Here is a 23988-nt window from a genome sequence, read left to right as displayed (position 1 = left end):
TGTTGTGTGTGTGTGTGTGTGTGTGTAGGGGAGTCTTTAGGATTTTCTACTTGTAATAGTATATCATAAGCAGAGATAATGGATGTCTTTTATTTCTTTTTCTTGCCTAATTGCTCTGGCTATAACTTCGTTACTATGTTGAATAGAAAGTGAAAGTAGGCATCCTTGCCTTATTTCTGATCTCGGAGGTAAATTTTTCAGTGTTTTACCATTGAGTGGTATTTGCTGTGGGTTTTTCCATATACAGCTTTTATTATGTTGATGTTTCTTTCTGTTCTCAGTTTGTGGTGTTTTTTGTTTGTATAGTGTTTGTTTTTAATCATGAAGGGGTGTTGAAATTTGTGAAATGCTTTTTTTACATTGATTGAAATGATCACGCCAGTTTTTTCCTTCATTCTGTTGATAATGGTATATTACATTGATCAGTTTTCACATGTTGAACCACCTTTGCATTTCAGGAATAAACCTGGTAATGGTGTATAATCCTTTTAATATGCTGCTGAGTTCTGTTATTTTGTTGAGAATTTTTACATCATTGTTCATAGGAGATACTGGTTTATAGTTTTCTTGTAGTGTCTTTGTCTGGCTTGCTATTTGAGTAATGCTAGCCACATACAATGAGTCAGAAAGAGTTCCTTCTCTTCAGTTTTTGGAAATGTTTGAGAAGATTGGTATTAGTTCTTCTTTACATGTTTGGTAGAACTCACCAGTGAAGACCTCAAGTCCAGGGCATTTCTTTTTTGGGAGATTTTTGGTTACTGAGTCCGTCTCCTTACTAGTTATAGGTCTGCTTAGATTTTCTATTTCTTTGTGATTTAGTCTTGGTTGATTTTGTGTTTCTAGGAATTTGTCTATTTTATCTGTTATCCAGCTTGTTGGTGTTTACATATTTTCTCCATTTTGAACCTTGATTTAATGTTCAACTAAGATTCTTCAATCATTTGGAGAATTGAACCACATGTAGGTCAGTGGTTCTCAACTGGAGATGATTTTCCCTCATCCCTCTGGGGGAGCACATTTGTCAATATCTGGTGACAATTTTGGTTGTCACGACTCGGGGAGTGGGGGGAAGAATGTTAGTGGTATTTAATAGCTAGAGGCCAGAGATGCAGCTACACAACCTAAAGTGCACCAGACGGCCTCACAACAAAGAATGATCCAGTCTGAAATGTTAACAGTGCCACTGTTGAGAAACCCTGATCTAGATTTTCCTTAAATGTTAGACAAAATTATTATGATTACTTAAAATTGTTAACATTCATTTATTTAGCCTATATTTGTTGAATACCCACTATGTACTATATTAGGTTCTGGAAGAAAAAAACATTGATATGAAAGTAAAAAAAAATAATAAATATAGTTAAGTGCTTCGAAGGAGAGAAACAGGATATAAAATTGATAACAGAATAATTCCTAATTAGGGATATGGAAAGTGTGAGAAGGTGGCATTTTAGATGATATCTGAGCCGTGAAGAGGGTTCAGGTCTTCATGGATTGGGAGGAAGTACACAGACCTTCCAGACCCATGTTGCAGAGGCTCTGGGCTTTCAGGTGTCAGGAGCCCTTGTCGTTATGGGAGCCGAGCGTCCCAGAGACAGCACAAGACGGAAGGCATGGAACCGGAGCTGTTTAGTAGAAACACGCCTGTGACTGAGGGGCTGAATTTAAATTTTATTTAGTTTTCATTAATTTAAATTTAAATAACAGTTGTAGTCAGCACATTGGAAAGTACAGTTCTCGAGGGTGACAAAGTCCAGATCATGCCACTTTTTTTTTTAAGAGTCTGATAAAGCATTTGGATTTTATATGACATGCAGAAGGAGCTGTTGAAGGATTTCAAGTATAGGCATGACATGATAAGACTTAAATGATAAAAATACATTGATATTTATTATATTAGTGGATGAGTTGGAATTTGCATTTACATGGGGGCAGAATGTATGATGGTTAAAAGCGGTGAAGTGGCTCTAGAATCAGACCAAATAGATTCAGCATAGCAACTGTGTGTGTCATTGAGCAGGTTCTTTAACTTCTTTGAGCCTGTTTCCTTTCTCATTAATAAACTGGAGATAATTATTTCACTCATCTCAAAAGATCATTATGAAATTAAATGAAGACAAATTCATTTATAACTGATGGAGCCTGGTATGCAGTCATCATTCAGGTATTTAGCAACAGCTAAATGAGGAAACTACTAACTACCTTTATTCATTTGGAATGAAATCTGAACAAGTTTAAGGTGCTACTAGATAAATGCTTGTTTTTCATTTTAATAATGTGGCTTTTAAAATCATATTTATTGTAAATATTTATCATACAAGATAATCTTGGAAATGTCTAATTTTATTAAAATAAAAATGTAAGCTCTTTAATAAACTAATAAATGTACATCATGAAAAGCTAAGGAAAGTAGAGGATAAAAGACATATTATCCATGTGTTAAATGCTTTCAATATTTTTTTTTTTGTATTTCTTCTTTTTAGTCAGTTACTGCCATATTGTTAGACATTGCTTTATCTTTAATAATTCTATATAATTTTTTGGTCAAAATAATGTAATTTTATCAATGTCATCCAGCGGTTATTGTAATTATAAATTATTTCCACCTTATTCTTATAAATTATTTACCTCTTTCTGTCTTCAGCTTACATGAGAAAGTAGCATTTGGAAAATGGATCAAAGTGCTTTTCAAATGCCAGTTTTATAGACAGTATTAGCAGATATAGTCATTATCTTTGTAACCTTCTGTGCAATGTCAGGACTATATTGAATTATATGGGTTAGCATGTTTCCCACATTAGACCAATCATTTATTTTTGCCACTAAATCAAACTGAAGTGAATTTTCAACTTATTATTTATATCTGAAATGAATTTCATTAACTAATACTGAAAGTCAATCATTTATACTTAAGAACCTTCTGTGACTTGTAAGGTGTGATATGGACTGGTGGTAGTTGCCGAAGTTTGCTTGCTCTCAAATACAATGAAATGAGTATAATGAATTTATTAGGCAATTGATAAATACCAGCTGATTTTCAAGTTTTTCTGAAATTTCTTTTGACATTATAATAATAGATTTACTCTGTTATTCATCTCTGCATGTAATAGTCACCTATTCATAATTTATGAATTATTTTGTGTTATCAAGTAACTTTATTGAATATAAATTTACTATTGATTTTCTAAAACTGCCCTCTTCCTAGATTTTGAGCTGTTTTAACTTATATAAATTGTTAATTGACATTTCTGAAACTTAGTAAAGAGGAAGTAATATATGTTTTTCATTTTATGTTTGTGTATACTTATTTGGCTCTCAAAATAATAGGTAAGACAGTTCTTTTCATTAAGAAGTAAACCTTTTAAAATTAATAGTTCAAAAGTAAATAGCTACACCTGTACCATAGAATGTAGTCATTTAGAAGAATGAAGTAGATATGTGTATTGACTTGGGAAGATCTCTGATATACTGATAAATGGTGGGGAAATATGTCATAGAATAATTATTATTGTATGGTTGCTTTTATTTATAACAGTTTTGCATTTGAAAATGTACAGAGGTTTGGAAGAATGCGTATCAGATTGTTAGTACTTTTACCACTGAAGAGTACCATGGGATTCGAGAGCATAAGTAAACACTACTGCTTTTACTCTCTTAAAAACAAACAAACAAAGAAACAGAAGAGACATTTGTATATTACTTTAAGAGCAATTAAGAACAAAAAGTGTCAAAGTCTGTTTTTCTCACACTCTTTGTGGTAGCGGTCTGATATGTGGATTGGTAGTAATATTATCCTGGTTTCAGTTAGTAGATGCAAATGATTTTTTATAGTGGTCTTAAAATTTTCCCTGAAGATCTAAAAATAATATTGGAATCACAATGATAAATTATGACTTACAATTTTCTGTTGTGGTCTTATGTTTGGTTTATGAAATTTTCAATATAAAGTAGTCAGTTGAGTCTAAACCTTGCATTACTTTATTATTTTCATCTAGTAGTTTAAATTATTTTATTTTTTTATGGAGGTGTAATTGACATGCAAAATTGTATAAGTTTAAGGTTTACAGCATGGTGATTTGATACACATATATTGCAATATGGTTTACCACTGTCATGTTAGCTAACACCTGTATCATGTCATGTAATACTTTTTTTGGTGAGAACATTTAAGATCTAGTCTTTTAGCAACTTTTAGGCGTCTAATACAGTATCGTTAACTATGATCACAGTGCTACACATTAGATTTCCCAGAATTTATTCATCTTCTAACTGCAGGTTTGTGCCCTTTGAGTGATATCTCCCTAACTGTTCCCTTCCCCAGCCCCTGGTAACGACCCATTTTATTCTCTCTTTCTACAAGTTCAGCTGCTTTAGATTTCACGTATAAGTAATATCATACCTTATTTGTCTTTCTCTGACTTATTGCACTTAGCTCAGTGCCCTAAACGTCCATCACAAATGGCAGTATTTCCTTTTTTATGGTGGAATAATGTTCTGTGTGTGTGCACGTGCGCATGCACATCTCACATCTTTATTCATCTGCTAATAGACATTTAGCTTGTTTCCATGCCTTGGCTACTGTGAATAATGCTGCAGTAAACATGGGAGTGCGGGTGTCTTTTCAGTAATCCTGTTTTCATTTCTTTTGGATATAAACCCAGAAGTAGGATTGCTAGATCATATGCTTGGCTGAGTCTAAACCTCGTATTACTTTGAAAGATCATCTTGGATAGAATTTTACAAAAATATTTAAGATCCAAGATTGAGTATATTTCATCATTTCCTTATTCTTCCTGGGCTCACCTTTTACTAACGTCTTCTGAAAGTTTTACTTTTTAAAAGCCTTATCTGTGCCCAACACTAATATCATTTCTTTAGACAGATCTCACAATCAGCATGGAATCTATATGCTGCTACCACTTTTTTTTTGATAAAATATATTAGATCCAGTCTTTTTCTATATTGCCTTTTTTTTCTTAAATATATAATAGATTTACCTGTTGTAACAGTTTAAAACATGTCTGAAGTTACTTTTCTATAGCATTAAAAATAAAACCAAAGAAACCTCTGGCCTCTTGGAGCTTGCTGTTGGGGCTTAAACATTGGAGATGTTGCAGAGCTTTAAGGATATTGAGATATTCAGCAAATGTTTATTGAATGAGAGCTGTATGCAAATTTTGTTTAGGTCTACAGCCATGCCACCCTGAACAAGTTCGTTTCTGTCTGATCTCAGATGCTAAGCAGGGTCAAGCCTGGTTAATACTTGGATGGGAGACCACCTAGGAAGACCCAGTGCCATAGGTGTAAAAAATAAAATAAAAAATAAGGGATTGTAAGCTGACAAGGTCCTTACAATCTCTGAGGTCAACCAGGGGTTGCTTTGCTTAAAAAAAAAAATGAAAGATTTTGTGTAAATAATATGGGAAAATGATGGTGGATTCTATGATCCTTGTGTTTGAGAGTTCTCATTTTACCAGGTGAGATAAAAAGACATTGTTTTAAGTACATACTGGAAAATGAGGATATGTTGATGCCTATGTAAATTAGAACAGGTATATGTAAATAAGTAGTAAACAGCATTTATGGTATTGTTTCCATGGATTCTCATTAGACAGAAGTACTTGGAGGAATGGATCATGATTGTGACTGTTTTAACAGAGAAAGATGATGACTGGATGAACTGAGAAGCTGTAAAATGCCAATGGGCAGGCAGTTTGGGCTGTCTCTTAGTGGAATGGGGCATAAGTGAACATATTCCATTTAAAGCCTTTGAGCTGGACGGTGAGAATACTGCTTCATAGTGTAATGAGTCATATAATGTATATAAAAATTGACAGAACTTGGTTAGAAGAGTTGACCATGGGGAAATTGATAAAACGGTTTTCTTCGTCATCAGTAACACTTACTATAAACACTATGCACCAGGCACTATTATAAGAATTTTGCATGTATTAACTTATTTATTCCTTATAACAAAAGTATAATTATATCCCCTTTAATATTTGAGAAAGCTGACAGAGATGAAATACTTGCCCCAAAGGTCTAGCTAGTTATGCGTAGAGGCCTGGTTTAAACTCAGGTGTATCTTTTAACATTTATTGACTGATTACTGTGTTCCAGGCACTGTACTACGTGTTGTACATGCATTATATTGTTGAATCCTTGTGACATTCTTCACTTACCAATAAGGAAATGGGGCTCAGAGAAGTTATATAATTTGAATACAGGTTTATGTGACTTGACAGCTCATGTGAAGTACTACTACATTTTACTGTGTGGGAAGCTGCTTGCTTTTTTGTTGAACTCTCACAAATAAGGTAAAAAGCAGTACTAAATTTTTTGAGATTAGGACTCTTGATCATCAGATGAAAGCTATGGATATACTTTGCAAAATAATGAACATACATACAGATAACTATAGTTTTAAGAGAGTTCAGGATCCTTTGAACTTTGCTAACGCACTCTCAACTGATAAGATTCCTTGCTCTAGTCTAGACCCAAGTTTCCCCTTGCAAGGAGTTTTTATGCTGGCTGCTCTGTCTTGATTCTCAGTTTAGAGAAATAACCCTATTGTTACTTTATATGGTGTGTGTTAGATGGACAGGTACCTTATTAAGATTTTATCTACCATTCCCCTTGCAGTACTTTCTTTTAGCAGTTAGTTGTGTATTTGTATATTTTTTAGCATATAATCCTTGTTAAAAATTCTGGGTCTTTTTTCCTGCATATCTGAGTATCTACTAAGTAATGACATTTATGAAAGTTAGTATTCCTTGTTAATATTTAATGTGGATTTGCTGGTTAAATGTTAAATTACATACCTAATTAAAATATTATTTAATAGATATTTACTTGATTTTGCTCTTTCAAAAGAAGGATTAACCTTAAAGATATAAATGGTATTCTGCTAAATGTCAGCTATAAATGGCTTTTGAATTTTTCAGATAAGGAAATAGTAGAAACAATAATCAAGTCCTTTAATGTTAGAGAACTTTGAAAATGTTTTTCGTTAAATTCTGGGATATTCCTTTCACGGCCATTTTACAAAGTGTTTTATATATATATATATACATATATATATATATATATATATATATATATATGTTGTTAAAAACAAAACAACTGATAGAGACCACTTTAAAATAAAATGAGTTAGAGGGAATTGGACTGTCATAAGTAAATAGTAAATGGAGTTGTAATTATTTTAAGAAAAAAGAAACCTAAAGAACATTATTATTTCAAGACGGAGATTTCTTTTTGTGAAGTTGGTGACATGAATAGAGAGGTCATTTTTTTCCTCAGCTGTGATAAGCATGGAAACATTTAACTTCTACTTCATACAATTTCCTTTTTATCTTCTACAAGCACGATCTGGCTGTCGGAAATCCCGTGGGCAAGAGCTTGTGAAGGATTCGCATCTTCGTCCATTTGTATCATTCTGTAGTTGCTTAATTGCTGTAGAAAATGCTGAATATTCAATAGAATGGTATTTAATTTCTTTACAGATCCCAAAGAACTTTTGACTGTTGTTAATTTTACAGAGCTGTTACAGATCCCAAAGAACTTTTGACTGTTGTTAATTTTTAGGTTTGTAAAATCAGCAGTCTATTTTTATTCTTTATTTGTCCAATAAGCATGTTAAGTAACTTTTTTTAAAAATCCAGAAAAATTAATAAGTAGCATGTGTCAAGTATTTATTTCAAACTTTTAGAGGCCAATTCAGAGAGTTTTCTCTTGGAGAAGACATTTATAGAAAAGGAAAGTGGTATAGTAGTGAAATCTATGACTAAAGATTATTGATAGTCAGCTGGTTTGGGTGGGAAGCTTTTTGGAAGAGGTTCTTATCTCATTAAAATCTTGTATTGGGCTGGGTTCTATGGGAGATAAAAGTAGTAAGAGAGAGGGTTCACTTTGGGTGCCAACACTTTGGAAAGACAAAATGTATTTAGAAAAACTGGTGGGTAGTTAAAAGAATTAGAGGGAAGGAAGTGTTTAATATCTCAGTGGCAATGAAGAAAGCTAAATTCAAACAGTAACACTAAATGAAAGTACACTCCTCAGACTTTGACTAATTCAAGACTATCAGCCCACCAAAGACCATGTGCTTTCCTCTTGAGGGTCCCCACCCCCCCACCCCAAATCATAGCCTGTTCATTTATCAACCATTTTTTCGAGCCTCTGCTTACAAGGCATTGTGCACAGCACCAGGGATACAGTACTACCTTTCCTGAAGATGCTTATAACCTAGTGGGAAACCTGAAAGTAGTCAGTAGTTTAAGTGCAGTATATTGTAAGTGCTGATAGAGGTAGGCAGAGAATGTATTGCAGTTCTTGCAGGTGTGGAGCATTATTGTGAAACAAAGCCTTGGACAAAGGGTTTTGAGAAATTTATCTTCTGAGAGGTGAGATTTGGGTTGAGTTTCTAAGGATTAGGAGAAGCTATGCAGGTGGAAAAGGTATATGAGTTTGTGTTGTCGGAGGGATACTGGAGAACTAAAAAAATGTATCAGAATATTGGTTATTGAATTTCGAAGCCCACCTAATATTATTAGAAAGAGTATTAGGAGGGTAAAATGACAGATTCAGGCTGGAATGCTTGTAGTAGCTAGAAGTCATTGCCAGCTCTATGACCACAAATGTAGGTGTAGAAAAGTGTACAGACTGTTTAAGTGTGTATTGACACTTCATAAACTCTAAATATACTTTTGTGTAAAACTTGATGTTCCTAATGATGAATTTGTGTGACTAAGAAAAAATTTAGCTTGCATTCAATGTACAGTGCTAAAGATTTCTATCCAAAATAGTAATAAGAGAAGAAAGTTTTGTTTATTTAAAGAGATTCATTCTTAGCTGTCTAGAAAGTCCGGCATTGTAGAATTATTCTTCAGGGATTGTTGAAACGGAGGTCGAAATGTAACTAACCTTGTATAAGATGTTTGTTAAGTGTGATAGGAATGCAGGGTAAAGAAGAAAACAAGAGTGTGTTGGTTGAGTCAATGCGATTTTTACTTGTTTTGGAAAGAAATCACATTTTAGGGATAAAGATATTTATAAATGGCAGTATTCCTTTGTACCATCATACCCAGCACTAATGTAGCCTAGCCAATATATGTCCAGTAGTCTGCCTTCTAATTTGTGTTGTAACTTGGTGGACTAAATGGAGCATGCACAATACACAGGTGCTGTGAATGTTAGTGAAAACTTGTCACTGTTGTATTTAGGTCAGTGGTTCTTAAACTTTAGCCGTCTCAGCATCACCTGGTAGGGCTCACTCCTGAAGTTACTGAATCAGTAGGTCTGGGGTGAGGCCTACAAATGTGCATTTAATTTGAAATTCCTAGGTGATGCTGGTGCCCTGGTCCAGAGACCACTGCTTTACAATTAGTGCAATTCTTGCCTGGCCCTACTCCCATTTGTATAATGAAAATCAAAGTAGCAATCATTTGAACTCCACACTGGCTTATATCTGTATGCTTAATACAAGGATTTTAAGCTAACAGTTTAAATATTTGTAAACAATTACATGTTAAATAGCTACCACTTTGAATTTTTTTTTAATGTACCAACTCTTGTGATGCATATTATCTCATTTAGTGCATTCGATATGAATCCGAAGGATCATTCTTATTTTTTTCATTTACGGAGGAAGAAACTGAACTTAGTAATTTGCTTATAGTTGATATATAGTGGAGCCAGAATTTAAACCCAGGTCTCTGAAAAACACATGCTCTTTTATTAATGTCATTGGGCCTACTTATAAGATAACTTGGATCAGTCACTCTCTGCTTCTGTTCTTTGTTTCAAGATTTTTGTGTGGAAAATGATAATCATTGACTTATCCTCAGTATGGGAGCATATATCACATGTGTCACATGACTTGGACCTGTGCCAAAGCAACTTAATTTGCGACTTTGATAATGTAATTGAATTTGTGCTTATTTATAGTTGAATACCAATTTCAAAGTTCTGATACCTTGGAATTTAAAACAATTCACTTATTTTGACCAGTTAGAGAAATGGTTCATTAGCAACTGAATGAAGGTCAGCAGGAAAAACAAACCATAAGTTTAAAGAAATCAAGTTGTAAAATGCGAAATGACTAATACCATTGCAGTTGTTAAGTTAATGCCAGTAATCTCCCTACTCACATACAGCCTTGTCCATCGTGGAGAGCTAAGAGCTTTGGCAATGGGGCTTTTGAACATATAAAAGAGAACTTGACTGTCTGTGTTAGGAGCCATCACCCTCAGGTCAGTTGCTAGTAGTTCATCTTCTGAGAACAGGGCCAACAAATGGCCTTCAAAGTATGTATTCCTTGAAAAATAAGGAGTTAATTTCTTATGCTTATTTATGTATATAAAAGTAGTTTTACTGAAGTGATTGGACTTAGTAGAATAGATATTCTTTAACATTCTGTTCCTTTCCCAAGACAGCCATTTCTAATTGATTAAGGTTTTACTACTAAATCGGGAGTAAAGATCTTAAGGATCTTTACTTAAGATCTTAAGATCTAGAAATTCTAAGGCCGTTTTCTGGGCTATTAGCAATGATTGAAAGAAAAATCTTAACCAGTTTGGCCTTCTCCCTTTAATACTGCAGGGCAGCCCTGGCAACCTGAGTTGTTACTGGTGTTTATGAGTTGATATTCTAAATTCTGAACCTCCAAGTAGCCAATTATAATTAGTGAGATTTGGTGGAATTAATAATATAACATTATACTTAAATGTGTGAGTGGCCACTTGTTTGCAAGGCCTGTCATAAGTATTCCTTACGTCCTTTCCTTGTTTATAAGGATTGCATTGTGGCGCACAGGTAAGAATCACAGTGATGATTTTTCTCAGTGGCCACAGGGGCAGAGAGAGTACTGTGAACCTTGCTTTTGCAGCTAGCTACATCATTGGCTTATGGAGGATTTTATCAGCTGTTTTAGAAACTTAACTAAGTTCCAAGTAGCAGATTTCGTTCACCATAAAATTAGTATGCGCCAACTAGAAAAAAAAAACCCAAATTCAGAAAAGTATAACTAGGAAAAAATGGCCAATGATCTTACTACCAAAAGGGTCATGCCACCATTTTGACATGTTTCTTGCAATTGTTTTGTTGTGCACTTAAAAAAAATTAACATCGTATACAGTTTCATATCCCTCTTTCTTAAAATTAGAAGCAACTTCTCATATAAAAAGACTATATATTTTAAGGATGTAGTTACCCATTCCCCAAGAGGTTATATATTTTTTACTGTTATAATAACTATAATGTTCAGACAACTGACTCATAACTGTAATTTTTTTCTGACTAAATGCCAATTAATACAAAAAATCAAAATAAAATTGTGAAGAGAATGAAAATCAATCATTATATTTCTCAGAGAAATACCTGTAGAGAAAATCCTTCCAGGTGTATTATGTATATATGCTCATATAACTTTTAAGTTATACATGTATAACTTTTATTTATACTTATATGTACTGCTTGTAAGTTGCATTTTTCTTAGCATATCATACATATTGTTTCATGTCAGTATACACTTATACATCATTTTAGTGAACCGTGACTTGCATCATTTCATACATAACTACATCATCATTAGATTTTTGGTTATGTTGAGAAGAAAGCAATTTTATCTCTTGATGGACCTTTAGGTAATTTCTGAAGACTTGTTTTTATAAATACTGTGATGAACATTCTTGCCTACTGATCTTCGTTATCTTGGTAATTTGTTTATGATGATTCTTAAATAACTGGTCAAATTTTATCTATCCATTTAGGGAAAACAGCAATAGAATGCTATCTATGGTTTTAAAAATGCAAATAATATTGAAGGGTTTATAATAAAAAGAAACAGCCCCTTGTCTACTCCAGTCTTGCCCTTCAGAACTTAACTATTTTTCTGTGTTTGGTTCCTCTGGCATTACCTCTGTATCTCTAAATAATATGATCTTTGTGCCATTATTTGATTTGTAATTATGCATTGACTCTGCTTTGATGGATGATGTTTCAGTTCTCTTACTTTCCTCTTTTTTTCTATTTCCTCTTAATATATGTAGTTAGGTCACTGTTCTTGGTCTCCTAACAACTAAGCAAACTTTTAGAATATATAATTTGAACATTTGATGAAAATCATATTCTAAATGGAAACAGAACAGTGTTGTTTGGTTTTCAGATCTCATTTCCGTCTTAATTTTTGCTTTCTGACCTCTTACTCTTTGTCTGATTTTTTTCTGATTTCACCTATCAAAGAATTTATATTGTCAACTCTTCAGAATGACAGTCTCCATGAATCTTTGTGAGAGTCTCAAGAGTTCCCATTTGTTTTAAAGTCTTTTTTCCCCCTGATATAAGTATTGCTTTCTTTTCATTTCCATTTGCACATATTCTTTTTTTTTCCATCCTTTCATTTTTCAATCCGTATGTGTCTTTTGATCTAAAGTGTGTCTATTGTAGGCAGCCTACACACAGGTTTTGGAGTGTTTAGTGCATTTACATTTAAAGTAATTATTAATAAGTATTTAGTTATTGTCTTTTTATTATTTTCTTGTTTTTGTAGTTCTCTGTTCCTTTCTTCTTTTCCTTCTCTCTTGTCATTGATGACTTTCTTTAGTGATTTGTTTGGGTTTCTTTCTCTTTATTTTTTGTGTATCTATTTTAGGGTTTTGGTTTGCGGTTACCATGGGATTCACATATAATAAGCTGTGTTTATAGGAGTCTATTTTAAGGTGGTTGCTTAAGTTTGAACACATTCTAAGAACACTTCATTTTTTACTTACTCTCTGCATATTTATGTTTTTGACATATTTTACACCTGTTGTGTGTGTGCCTCGATTTGTTATAGTTATTACATAAGATCTTACGACTTTTGTCTTCTAATCTTCATACTAGCTTTATAATTGGTGATTCACTACTTTTACTAAATGTTTGCCTTATCAGTGAGAAATTTTCCCCTATATTTTCATAGTTTTAATTTTGGCCCTTTTCCTCTTAAAGAAGTCCCTTTAATATTTTATGTAGTGCTGGTTTAGTAGTGATGACCTTATTTAGCTTTTGCTTATGGGAAAACTATCTCTCCAATTCTAAATGATAACCTTTCTGGGTAGAGTATTCTTGGTTGTAGGTTTTTTCCTTCTATCATCACTTTGACTATATTATTTATGCCATTCCCTTTTGGCCTACAAAGTTTCTGCTAAAATTCAGCTGATAGTCTTATGTGTTTTTCCTTGTATGTTACCAGCTGCATTAGCCCCTAAGAAGAAAGTCAGCCTGTTCTTTGAAACTTTGAAGCCAGTCATTGACTTTTCTCTAGTTATAAAAGTTCAAGATGGCATCTTAAAGGCTATTTCGTCTACTTTGAAAATCTGTTTTTTGGTGTAGTCACTTATTATCTTAGCTGGATCTCTTGGATAACTTGCTGCTTCACCTTGCACTTTATGTTATAGGGATAGCTTCTTACCTTAAACCTCATAAACCTACCTTTGCTAGCTTCACACTTTTCTTCTGCGGCTTCCTCATCTCAGAATTGAATAGAGTTAGGGCCTTGTTCTGGATTAGGCTTTGCCTTAAGGAAACGTATGGCTGGTTTGCACTACAACTTGTTCCGTGTCAGCTGTAAGGCCGTTTGGTTTTCTTACCCATGTGTCCACTGGAGTAGTAACATGTCTTCAAGAACTTTTCTTATTCATAGCTTATCTAACTGTTTGATACAGAGGTCTAGTTTTCGGCCTGTTTTGACTTTTAACATACCTTCCTCACTAAGTTTAGTCATTTCAAGCTTTTGATTTAAAGTGAGAGATGTGTGACTCTTCCCTTTCACTTAACAAAGGCCATGGTAGGATTATTAGTTGGCCTAATTTCAAAATCGTTGTGTCTCAGGGAATAGAGAGGCCTGAGGAGAGGGAGAGAGACAGGAGACCCAGCCAGTCAGTGGAATAGTCAGAACACACACAACATTTATTAAGCTTGTCATTTTATATGGGCATGGTGATACCCCAAAACAATTACAATTGTAACATCACTGATCACTGATAATAAATCACCATAATAAATATAATAATAATGAAAAAGCTTGAAATATTTTGAGAATTACCAAAATGTGACACAGATAAATGAGGTGAGAAAATTCTGTTGGAAAAATGGCGCCAATAAACTTGATGGATGCAGGGCTGCTATAAACCTTCAATTGTAAAACATGCAGCATCTGCAAAGCACAGCGAATTGGAGTGCAATAAAATAAGGTATGCCTCTACAGAAAATATCGTTTATAGAGTATGGGCATCCCTTTTGGAATCAGTGATCATGTCCTTAAAGAAACTTTATCAGAGCATATAGGAATTTATTTTAGTATATAATCAGTGAATTAGTCCTTTTTTCATTAGCCAATGATTCAGTGTTACATTTTTATTTTATCTTATTTGTTCCTGATGTGAGGTTTAACGATCTGCTCTTAGTTCTGCTGTACTTTTTGCTACTTTATTTTTGTGGGCATAGCAACAAAGTAGGTATAAATGAATTAAAGAACTTTGTTACCTCATGCATATCCCTCACCTGATAAAATCCTTTGATGTTATAACCTAAACCAACCTAAAACTCATTTCTTCTTAATTTAATACTCTTATATTCTAAAAATTGTCATTGATCTTGCACATATATAACACAAACTCATGTAATCTATGTCTATAGATGTTCTAGATACCAAATTAAATTTAAAAATAATTTTGTATATTCTCATAAAGATCTTCATGAACCTGTTTAATTTGTGGATAGAAATAGTAGTAGCTTCCAATTTTTGTGTACCAGGCACTATAGTAGGTACTCTCCAGAATTTATCTTTGTTCTTCACTATATCCTTCTAAGATTTCCTTAATTTATAAGGTAGGAAAGTGAAACTCATGAGTTATTTACTTATAGCAACACAGCTATTAAATGATAGAGCTGAAATTAGGTATGGTCATGTTTCCTCCTATGGTATTTTCAGTACCTCAGCTTCTAATATATGGAAGAAGACTAGATAAAAGAAAAAAATCTAAAGCAAGTATTAACTGCGATAGAAATATTGTTAGCTATTGTGTCAGCAAAACCAATGATCTGAAGTTTAGGTTAAGTGAGTAGGATAAAATACTTCTATGTCTGCATGTCTTTTCCTGCAGCCAGACATGAATCTTCACAGGTTTCCAGTAGACGTCTTTAGTGACTATGATATATTGCAGGTAGAAACTGTAAGTCATCTCTGAAGCCCTTGATGGAAGTTATTTTTATTTCTCAGATTGGTTTGTTTAAATTGATTCCCATGTGAAAATCATCTTTCTCATTACCTAGCTTGCTCCCTTAGCTCTAGCTTCTGTTTTTCTCTCTTGTCTTTATTGAGATAAAATTCAAACGTCACATAATTCTCTCATTTAAAATGTACAAGTCGGTGAATTTTAGCATATTCAGAGTTGTATAGGCATCACCACAGTCAATTTTAGGACATTTTCATTATTCCAAAAAGAAACCCTATGTTTCTAATTAGACCATCACTTCCCAACTCCCAAGCCCTAGGCAACCACTAAATCTGCTTTCTGTTTCTTATAGATGTATGTATTCTGGACATTTCATATAAATGGAATCATACAATAACTGGTCCTTTGTGATGGCTTGTAATGTAATGTTTTTATTGCTGAATAATATCTATTTTATGGATTTACCCTATTTATCTGTTCATCATTTGATAGATATTTTAGTAGTTTCCACTTTTTTGCTATTATGAATAATGTTGCTATGAGTATTCATATACAAATATTTTTGGTGGACATTCTAGCCTCTCCCTAATCCTCATAAAATATAAATGAGGTAGATTGCATCCTCATTTAAAAAATTTTGTGGTTTTTTTTTTTGCTGAGTACAAAAAATTAAAATAAGAAAGAATATGTAGGTTTTCACAATCTGGCTGTAATCAGGCTACAGTTTTACCAGCCTCATTTCTTTCCACTTAACTCTCTCTCCCCCAACCCTTTGTTGTTTGTAGAACATATTTCTTTCCTTTTTACTCACCAATTTTCTTTTCTAAATACTGCCTCTAACTCTTGGTCTGAAATAAAGTTTTTTACTTTTCAAGGTGCAACTCAGATTCTACCAAACCTTTCCAACCTTGTTACTTTCAGACTTAGTTACTTCTGGTTTTTAGCAATACCTTAAATATACTTTCTTTAGCATTTTTCACATGATTTCATTTCTTTATTTATACGCAACTTCCTTTCTATATGAGCTCTTTAAGGACAAGAGCTGTTTTATCTTTTAGCTTAATAACAGTGCCTGACAGCATTGCTGCTTATATGACTATCTGAGACTATATGACAGAGGAGATGAAATTAGAAATCACATCAAATTGGTTTGTATTATGATCACTGTTTGGCATCTCTCCTGTCCTAACATCACCAGACCCATTATTTTTAAAAAAAATTTTTTTCGATAGGCTTGGGGTTCACTTGCATGCTCATTGTTGGAAGACTTTATTTTCTTGTGGATGTGGTACCGAGGTTTCTATTTTCTTGATGGCTGTTGGCTAGAGGTTGTTCTCACCTGTGGGAGGCCACCTTCAGGTCCTTACTGTGTGGCCCTCTCACAACATGGAATTCTGCTTACTCTTCAACAAGAGTAGGAGAGCATCTCTCTGATGATTCACTGTACTAAAAGGCTCATCTAATAAGTTGAGACTAACCCAGGACAGTCTCAATTGATTAACTTGAAGTAGTCAGCTGTTTAATTACCTACTCAGTCACAGATATTCTATCATTCACTGGTCCTATCCATTCTTAAGGGGAAGGAACTATACTAGGTGTGTACACTAGAGACAGGAATATTGAGAACCATCTTAGAATTCTGCTTTCAGCAGTTCACCCTCTGATTCCTAAGGAATCACATATGGTACATTCTTTATCTTTTGTACCTAGACATTTTGGAGGGTAGGTGCTTTTTTCTTTTTTTGTTTCATGTAGCTAGCATTGTTATTGATTTGTGGCAGGCAATTCAGATGGTAACCATTGAATAAACATAATCTTTTTCTGTCTCTTGTTTCCATTGTCATTTACTAAATATGAAAATAAATAATCTTCAGAATTGAACCCAATGTAAATGGAGTCCATGATGGAACTGTCCATGATAACACCTGTTTGCTTGAGTATTTAAGTATTGCTTGAATCATAGGAAATTGCCCTTTTAAAATGTCACAAACACTTGAATATCTAGAATTTCAAATGGTTCAACCTAATAAATGTAGCTTAGAGTAGAGCAAAAAGAAAAATCATTTACTTTCTCTTTTTCTTGGTGGTGGGTGAGGATTGGCAGGGATAACTTGAAAAATGTCATGATACTAAGTACAATGTTTTAGTGTCCATTGTAGTTTTTAGTTAAGTTTAGTTATTTATTTCCTAATATCTGTAGTCAATATCTATAGATATTAAGAAAGAAATGATTTAAAGGAAGAACTAGGATGATATGGAAAACTAATCAAGGGGGAACTCTATCCATTCAGCTGCTAGAACATCATAGAATATTGAAATTAGTCACTTCAGAAAAGCTTTGGAATCTTTCCAGTCTTCCCTAAATTGAACTTGGTCATTTCCATGTGGAAGTCGCAGCTGTTGGAATGTTTTTAGATGACCTCACTAAATAAACTTTTATTTTGAGATAAAAAAGTAAGGGATGGATGGCTCTCAGACATAAATCATGTGCTCTTATTTTACTTTTTTTATGAATTATTTGTTGCTGAAAATGTTAATATTACTTGATAGGAATCTTGGAGTTTTTCTTTGTGATGCTTTTGGTAAAGATTTAATTACTATGTGTTTTTAAATACTGTGTTTTTATTTCATACATTCTACGTATATGCAATAAATACATAATGCTTTATATGTCTATGTATAATATTTAACTGTGTGTCTGTCAGTGATAACACAGTCAATGCCAATTTGTCTAGAATCCAGTCATGAAAGAACAGTCATTTTCAGGAAACTTCAATGTTTTCTGTATTTTAATTATTATTATTTAAAAATTACAGTTTATGGTAGGTCTTAATTGGTCAGATTATTTTACTGAGTCAGGTAATTTAGTGCTAAATAAATGAGCTTTATACCCGCTGAGTAATCTTAGTTCGCATGATCTTTATGTTTTACCTTTACATTTCCAAAACACCCTTTAATGTAAAATGACCAGCAGCCACCAAAGATTATTGATTTTAAAGGAGATTATTTTTATATGGAAATCTTGAATGAAAATTCACTAGCTAGATGAAGTTTTCACTAAGTCAAAATTTTAGAGGTTTTCTATCTTGCAGCATTAACTGTATATCACCTCCCAGGTAAAAAAATAAAATACTTTGTGGTCTTTCCACTTCACAACTCCCTCTCTTCGTAAAGTAGTAAATCTCTCTGCCTTTTAAAAAAAGTTACCTGCTTTTATTTATAGTATTGCCATCCATTTATCCATTTTTTGTGTGCAAATTTATTTTTCAATTACAGTTGACATACAGTATTTATTAGTTTCAGGTGTTCAGTATAGTAATTTGACATTTATAGTACCTTACACAGTGATCACCTAAGTAAGTCTTATTACCCATCCAACACCATACATAATTATTACAATATTATTGACTGTATTCTCTGTGCTGTATTTTATGTCCTTGTGACTTACCTTACATCCACATGACTATTTTTATAACTAGCAATTTGTAGTTATAATCCTTTTCACCTTTTTCACCCATCCTCCCAAACCCCCTTCAGTCTGGTGTCCATCAGTTTGTTCTCTGTACCTATGAATTTGTTGCTGTCTTGTTTATTTGTTTATTTTGTTTTTTAGATTCCACATATATGTGAAATCACATCATATTCGTCTATCTGTGTGACTTATTTTACTTAGCATAATACCCTTGAGGTCTATCCGTGTTGTCACAAATGGCCAGGTTTCATTTTTTTTTTTTATGGCTGAGTAATATTCCATTGTATATATGTACCACATCTTTATCCATTTGTCTATCCATAGACACTTAGATTGCTTCCATGTCTTGACTATTGTAAATAAAGCTGCAGGGAACATAGGATAGGGATGCATCTGTCTTTTTGAATTAGTGTTTTGGATTTCTTCAGATAAATGCCCAGAAGGTAGAATTGCTGGGTCATATGGTATTTCTCTTTTTAATTTTTTGAGGAACCTCTATACTGTTTTTCATAGTGGCTACACCAATTTACAATCCCATCAATAGTCCATGAGAGTTTGCTTTTCTCCACCTCTTTGCCAACACTTGTTGTTTGTGGATTTATTGATGATAAGCATTCTGACAGGTGTGAGGTGATACCTCATTGTGATTTTTTAAAAAATATTTTTTGAATTTTTCAGTTATAGTTGGCATATAATATATTAGTTTCAGTTAGGTGTACAACATAGTCATTAGACATTTATATAACTTACAGTGATCATCCCAATAAATCTAGTAACCATCTGCTACTAGACATCATTATTACAATATTATTGACTGTATTCCTTATGCTATACTTAACATCCCCTTGACTATTTTGTAACTATCAATTTGTATTTCTTAATCCCTCCCCCCTTTTCACCACCCCCAGCCAACTCCCCTTCCATCTGGCAATCCTTAAAAAGTTCTATTTATCTATGAGTTTGTTTCTGTTTTATTTGCTTATTTTGCTCTTTAGATTCCACATGTAAGTGAAATCATATGACATTTGTCTTTCTCTGTCTTACTCCACTCAGCACAACACCCTCTAGGGCCATTCATACTGTTGCAGATGGCAAGATTTCATTCTTTAAAACATTTTTTTTTTTTAATAGCTGGGTAATATTCCATCTTATATATGTACCACCTCTTCTTTATCCATTCATCCATTGGTGGACACCCAGGTTGCTTCCATATTTTGGCTATTTTAAATAATGCTGCAATGAACATATGGATTCACGTGTCCCTTCAAAGTAGTATTTTGGATGTCTTTGGATTAAATACCCAGAAGTGGGACTACTGGGTCCTTCTTTGTCTCTTGTTATAGCCTTTGTTTTAAAGTCTGTTTTGTTTGGTGTAAGTATTGTTACCCCCAGTTTTTTTTTTACATTTCCATTTACATGAAATATCTTTTCCATCCCTTATTTTTAATCTGTGTGTGTCTTTCCATCTGAAGTGAGTTTCTTATAGGCAGCATATGTAAGGGTCTTGTTTTCTTGTCCATTCAACCATAAATGAATTCTTTGCCCTCCTGTTGTGGGGAGCCTTAGTTACTGTTTGCACATCATTGAGAAGGATTGACCCTTGGGCTGATTGGTGTGAGGACTGACTGGTAAGGGGCTGACATTATGGAGCAGGATTTACTTTAGCAGGGCTCTGGTGCCTACCCAGTCTGCTCTTTGGATGTTTCATACTTGGCTATAGACCCAGGCGGTGCTCCAGCTCGGGTTGGAGCTGACCATTGGACGTACTGGCCCCACAGCCTCTTGGGAGGGGCCCTGCCACAGGCCAAGTTCAGCTGCTAGCTATGCACTGCCTGGGGCCACTTTGCAAGAAACACCAAGCAATCCACAGATGGCCACCACGCATGCTGGGCTTAGAGGTGCCTTAAGAGGCCAGCATGGGAACTGAGGTCAGCTGCTGCTGCTGCCAGGCTTGGGGCTGCTTAGCAAGAGGGGTGGGGCAGGGCCTCAGGGAGTCACCTAGGTGGGGCGAACTGTGTTAGCCATGTTGAGGAGACTCAGAAATGGTGGCTGCCTGCTTCTGCCCTCCATGAATAGAGAAGGCTCAACAACAGAACAGTGGATAATGCCTGCACTTTTGTCTGGAAGAAAGCTGCCAGACAATTCAGTTCTTCCCCATATGTCCTTGGTGCTTTTCGAGCAGCTGCCCAAGCACTGGAGCTCAGAGCAAGTGAATCCATCAGTGAGTAAGTCAGTCCACGTGCTGGCCCTTTACGAAGAACGTCTGTGATCCCCACAACCCTTCATCTTATTCATCCACAATCTGCTGGTTTGCACAGCCAGAGTTTGTAGGGACTTTTCTTCCTGGCACTGGAACCCTGGGCTGGGGAGCCCAGTGTGGGTCCGGGATCCCCTCACTCCTCTGGAGCTACCTCTGCAGCCAAGGTAATCCTCCTGATTCTCAACTGCCCCTTGCGGATATGGGATCAGCTCTTTCGCATCACTCCCCCTCTACGCTTCCTACCAGTCTTAAGGTAGCCCCTTATCTCTGTCTCCAGTTATAGGACTTCTATTCAGCCAGACCTCAGATGACTTCCAATGAAATTGAGTTGTAATTTTGATGTGGTCATGAGAGGAGGCGAGCACAGGAATGATCTCATTGTGGTTTTAATTTGCATTTCCATAATTAGTGATGTTGAGCATCTTCTCCTATGTCTATCGGCCATTTGTATGTACCCTTTGGAGAAATGTCTATTCAGGTCCTGTGCCCTTTTTTAATTCTGATTAAGTGTATGAGTTCATTATGTTATTTTGGATATTAACCCCTTATTGCAGTGGTCCCCAACTTTGTTGGCACCAAGAACCAGTGCTCCTATGCGAATCAAATGCCTAATGATCTGAGATGGAGCTGAGGTGGTGATGCTAGTGCTGGGGAGCGGCTGCAAATACAGATGAAGTTTTGCTCACTCACCTGCTGCTCACCTCTTGCTGTGCCAGCCCGGTTCCTCCCAGGTTAAGGACCAGTACCAGTCTGTGGCCCAGGGGTTTGGGACTCCTGCCTTACTGGATGTATCATTGGTACATTTATACATTTCTGAACTAATATAGTCATGTTTTGCTGTTTTGGATCTTTTTTGAACCATACTTTGTGTATTCTGTGTTATCTTTCACTCAGTATTGTTTATGAGAGTCATCCAGGTTGTGATGTGTTATTCTAGTTTTCATTTGATTTCTTGTGTTGGGAAATATCATTGATCTATTCTCTTATTAATGAACAATTGTGTTATTTCTAGTTTGTCGCTACTAAGAAAAATATAGCTATGAACATTTTTGTCTATGTACCTGGGTGTACATTTTTCTGTTTCTCACAGATGTATGCTTAAGAGTGGACGAGCCGGGTCATAGGGTATCCCTGTTTTCAAGGTTACTAGTTAATGCTAAATTCTTTCCCAAGGTGATTGTACCAATTTAGGTTTCCACCAGCAAATGAATGATTATTCTAGAAGCTCTACATTATTGCCAATGCAAAAATATAATATCATAAAAAGAAAGTTTTTTAGGCATATTATCTTTTACACTTAAATACCACAGGCACACACACACAGACACACACACTGTACTCTAAGAAATGGTTGGTTGATTTTGTTGAGGATTAATATTATATAGTAGACAAAATCATTTTAACTTTGGAGATGGTTAAATACCTGCCATAATTAGCTATTTTGTTCCTCTGTTCCCAGCCTCCAACATTGAGTTAGTAATAATATCATTGAAATAATAGAAAAACACATTTTTTCTTTATATGATTACTTCTTGTCACTACCTTCAAAGCACATAGATTACAACTGTAAATCTAAAATGGAATAACCTAGGCAGAGAGAAGAAACCTAACCAGAAGTTGGAAGATTCAATAATTAATTTAGAAATATTTGGAAAGAAGTATTCAAAGTTTCATGTGACTTTGACTTTTTAAAATTAATTTATTTTTTATTATGGTGATATTGGTTCACGAAATTCAGTAAGTTTCAGGTGTACAATTCAACAGTAAGACATACATACATTTACGTATATATCGCATTGCGTAGACTTTGATTTTTATCCCCAGTAACTTCATTAGCTCTTGTGCCATTTCCTTGGGATAGGGTAGTGTTAACTACTTAGATTTTATGTAATTTCTAATTGAAGATGATATACCTTTTTCCCTTGCAAAGATATTAAGCTCTATTATACACCAAAAGCAAACATGTACTTGTGTAATACAATGTGACACTTGTGATAGGAGTCTTTTTGAATGAAATAGAGATTTATTGTATGGAGCAGCTTGTTTCTAGGAGGAATTTTTTAGAATAACTTGATTCTAGTTCTGTTATTTCCATGCAGTTATTTTGTTTGGCTTGCTTTCATTAGTAGGAGGCCCCAAATTTGGGAGGAAGTGCCCTATTAGAATATACAGTACCGAAGGATTCCTGCAGTTCAGCATAGTCTTAGGAGCAGCATTGGACGCACACCTCTGGTGCATTTGCCTATCAGTTTTTTTCATTGGCACTTGCTTTAAGGAAATTTTTGATTTAGCAGTAACAGTACTTTTGGCTTTGGTAAAATGCCTTTTCTCTTTCTCTCAAACATTTGTTTTTTATGGTATGATATAGTACTATTAAAAAGGTGCATTCAAGGAGTTTTCAGAGAAAAATGAAACAGGTGAACACTAATCTTCATCCGAAGTCATTGAAATAGTTCTTTTGGTCTTTGTGTATAGGAGAATCTCTTTATGGTTCTAAAGAGTGCATTTTTTTTTTTATTCCTGATTAGTTTACACTTTTTATTTCTGTTAGTGTTACACATCTATATATTATTTATGTCTTTAGTTCACTCGTGTGACTTTATTTTCCTATTATTATTTCTACCTTTCTTGCTATGTATATGTGGTGCTGCGGATATATCTTTGTTTAAGTTCCTCATTTTTAAGGTAAGAATTTTTTTTAGGGTATATATACCAAAATGGAATTATTTTTGAGATACGGTTTTAAGGCTGGTGTGATGTATTGCTGTGTAGTTCTGGGGATGCGGTAAACCAATTCACAGTATCCTACCTATATGCTGTTTCCTTAGATCCTTGCCAATAGTGGGGCAGTTTCAGCACTTTTACTTTGTTATTAATGACATGCATGGAGCAGTATATTTGTATATTTATTTAGTCTTAATGCCTAGATTTTTAAAAATATTTTTTCATACTATGATTTATTGTCTTGGATAACAGTAATTCCTGATTGTTTTATCAGAATTGGGGAATTGACCTAACATGGATTTTATATAGCTTTATATAAC

At 34.4% G+C, this 23988-nt stretch overlaps 1 protein-coding gene across 37 annotated transcripts in view; it reads left to right on the top strand.

Moving 5' to 3' along the window:
• EIF4G3 (eukaryotic translation initiation factor 4 gamma 3) overlaps positions 1 to 23988 on the top strand; it is a 267806-nt gene that overhangs the window by 72215 nt on the left and 171603 nt on the right. Inside the window, exon 1 of one of the 37 annotated variants that reach the window (XM_036229608.1) lies at positions 23504 to 23629. The exons of the other annotated variants lie outside the window; for them this stretch is intronic. Within the exon in view, the coding sequence (XP_036085501.1) occupies positions 23519 to 23629 (111 nt within the window). The 5' untranslated portion in view covers positions 23504 to 23518. Of the gene's footprint in view, positions 1 to 23503; positions 23630 to 23988 lie in introns of those variants that run through there. 37 annotated transcript variants of the gene reach the window in all.

This window comes from Rousettus aegyptiacus, unplaced genomic scaffold (genome assembly GCF_014176215.1).
Source record: "Rousettus aegyptiacus isolate mRouAeg1 unplaced genomic scaffold, mRouAeg1.p scaffold_m13_p_1, whole genome shotgun sequence".
NCBI classification, from domain to species: domain Eukaryota; kingdom Metazoa; phylum Chordata; class Mammalia; order Chiroptera; family Pteropodidae; genus Rousettus; species Rousettus aegyptiacus.
The sequence above is the reverse complement of the archived record's forward strand: the minus strand, read 5'-3'. Positions and strand labels throughout refer to the sequence as shown.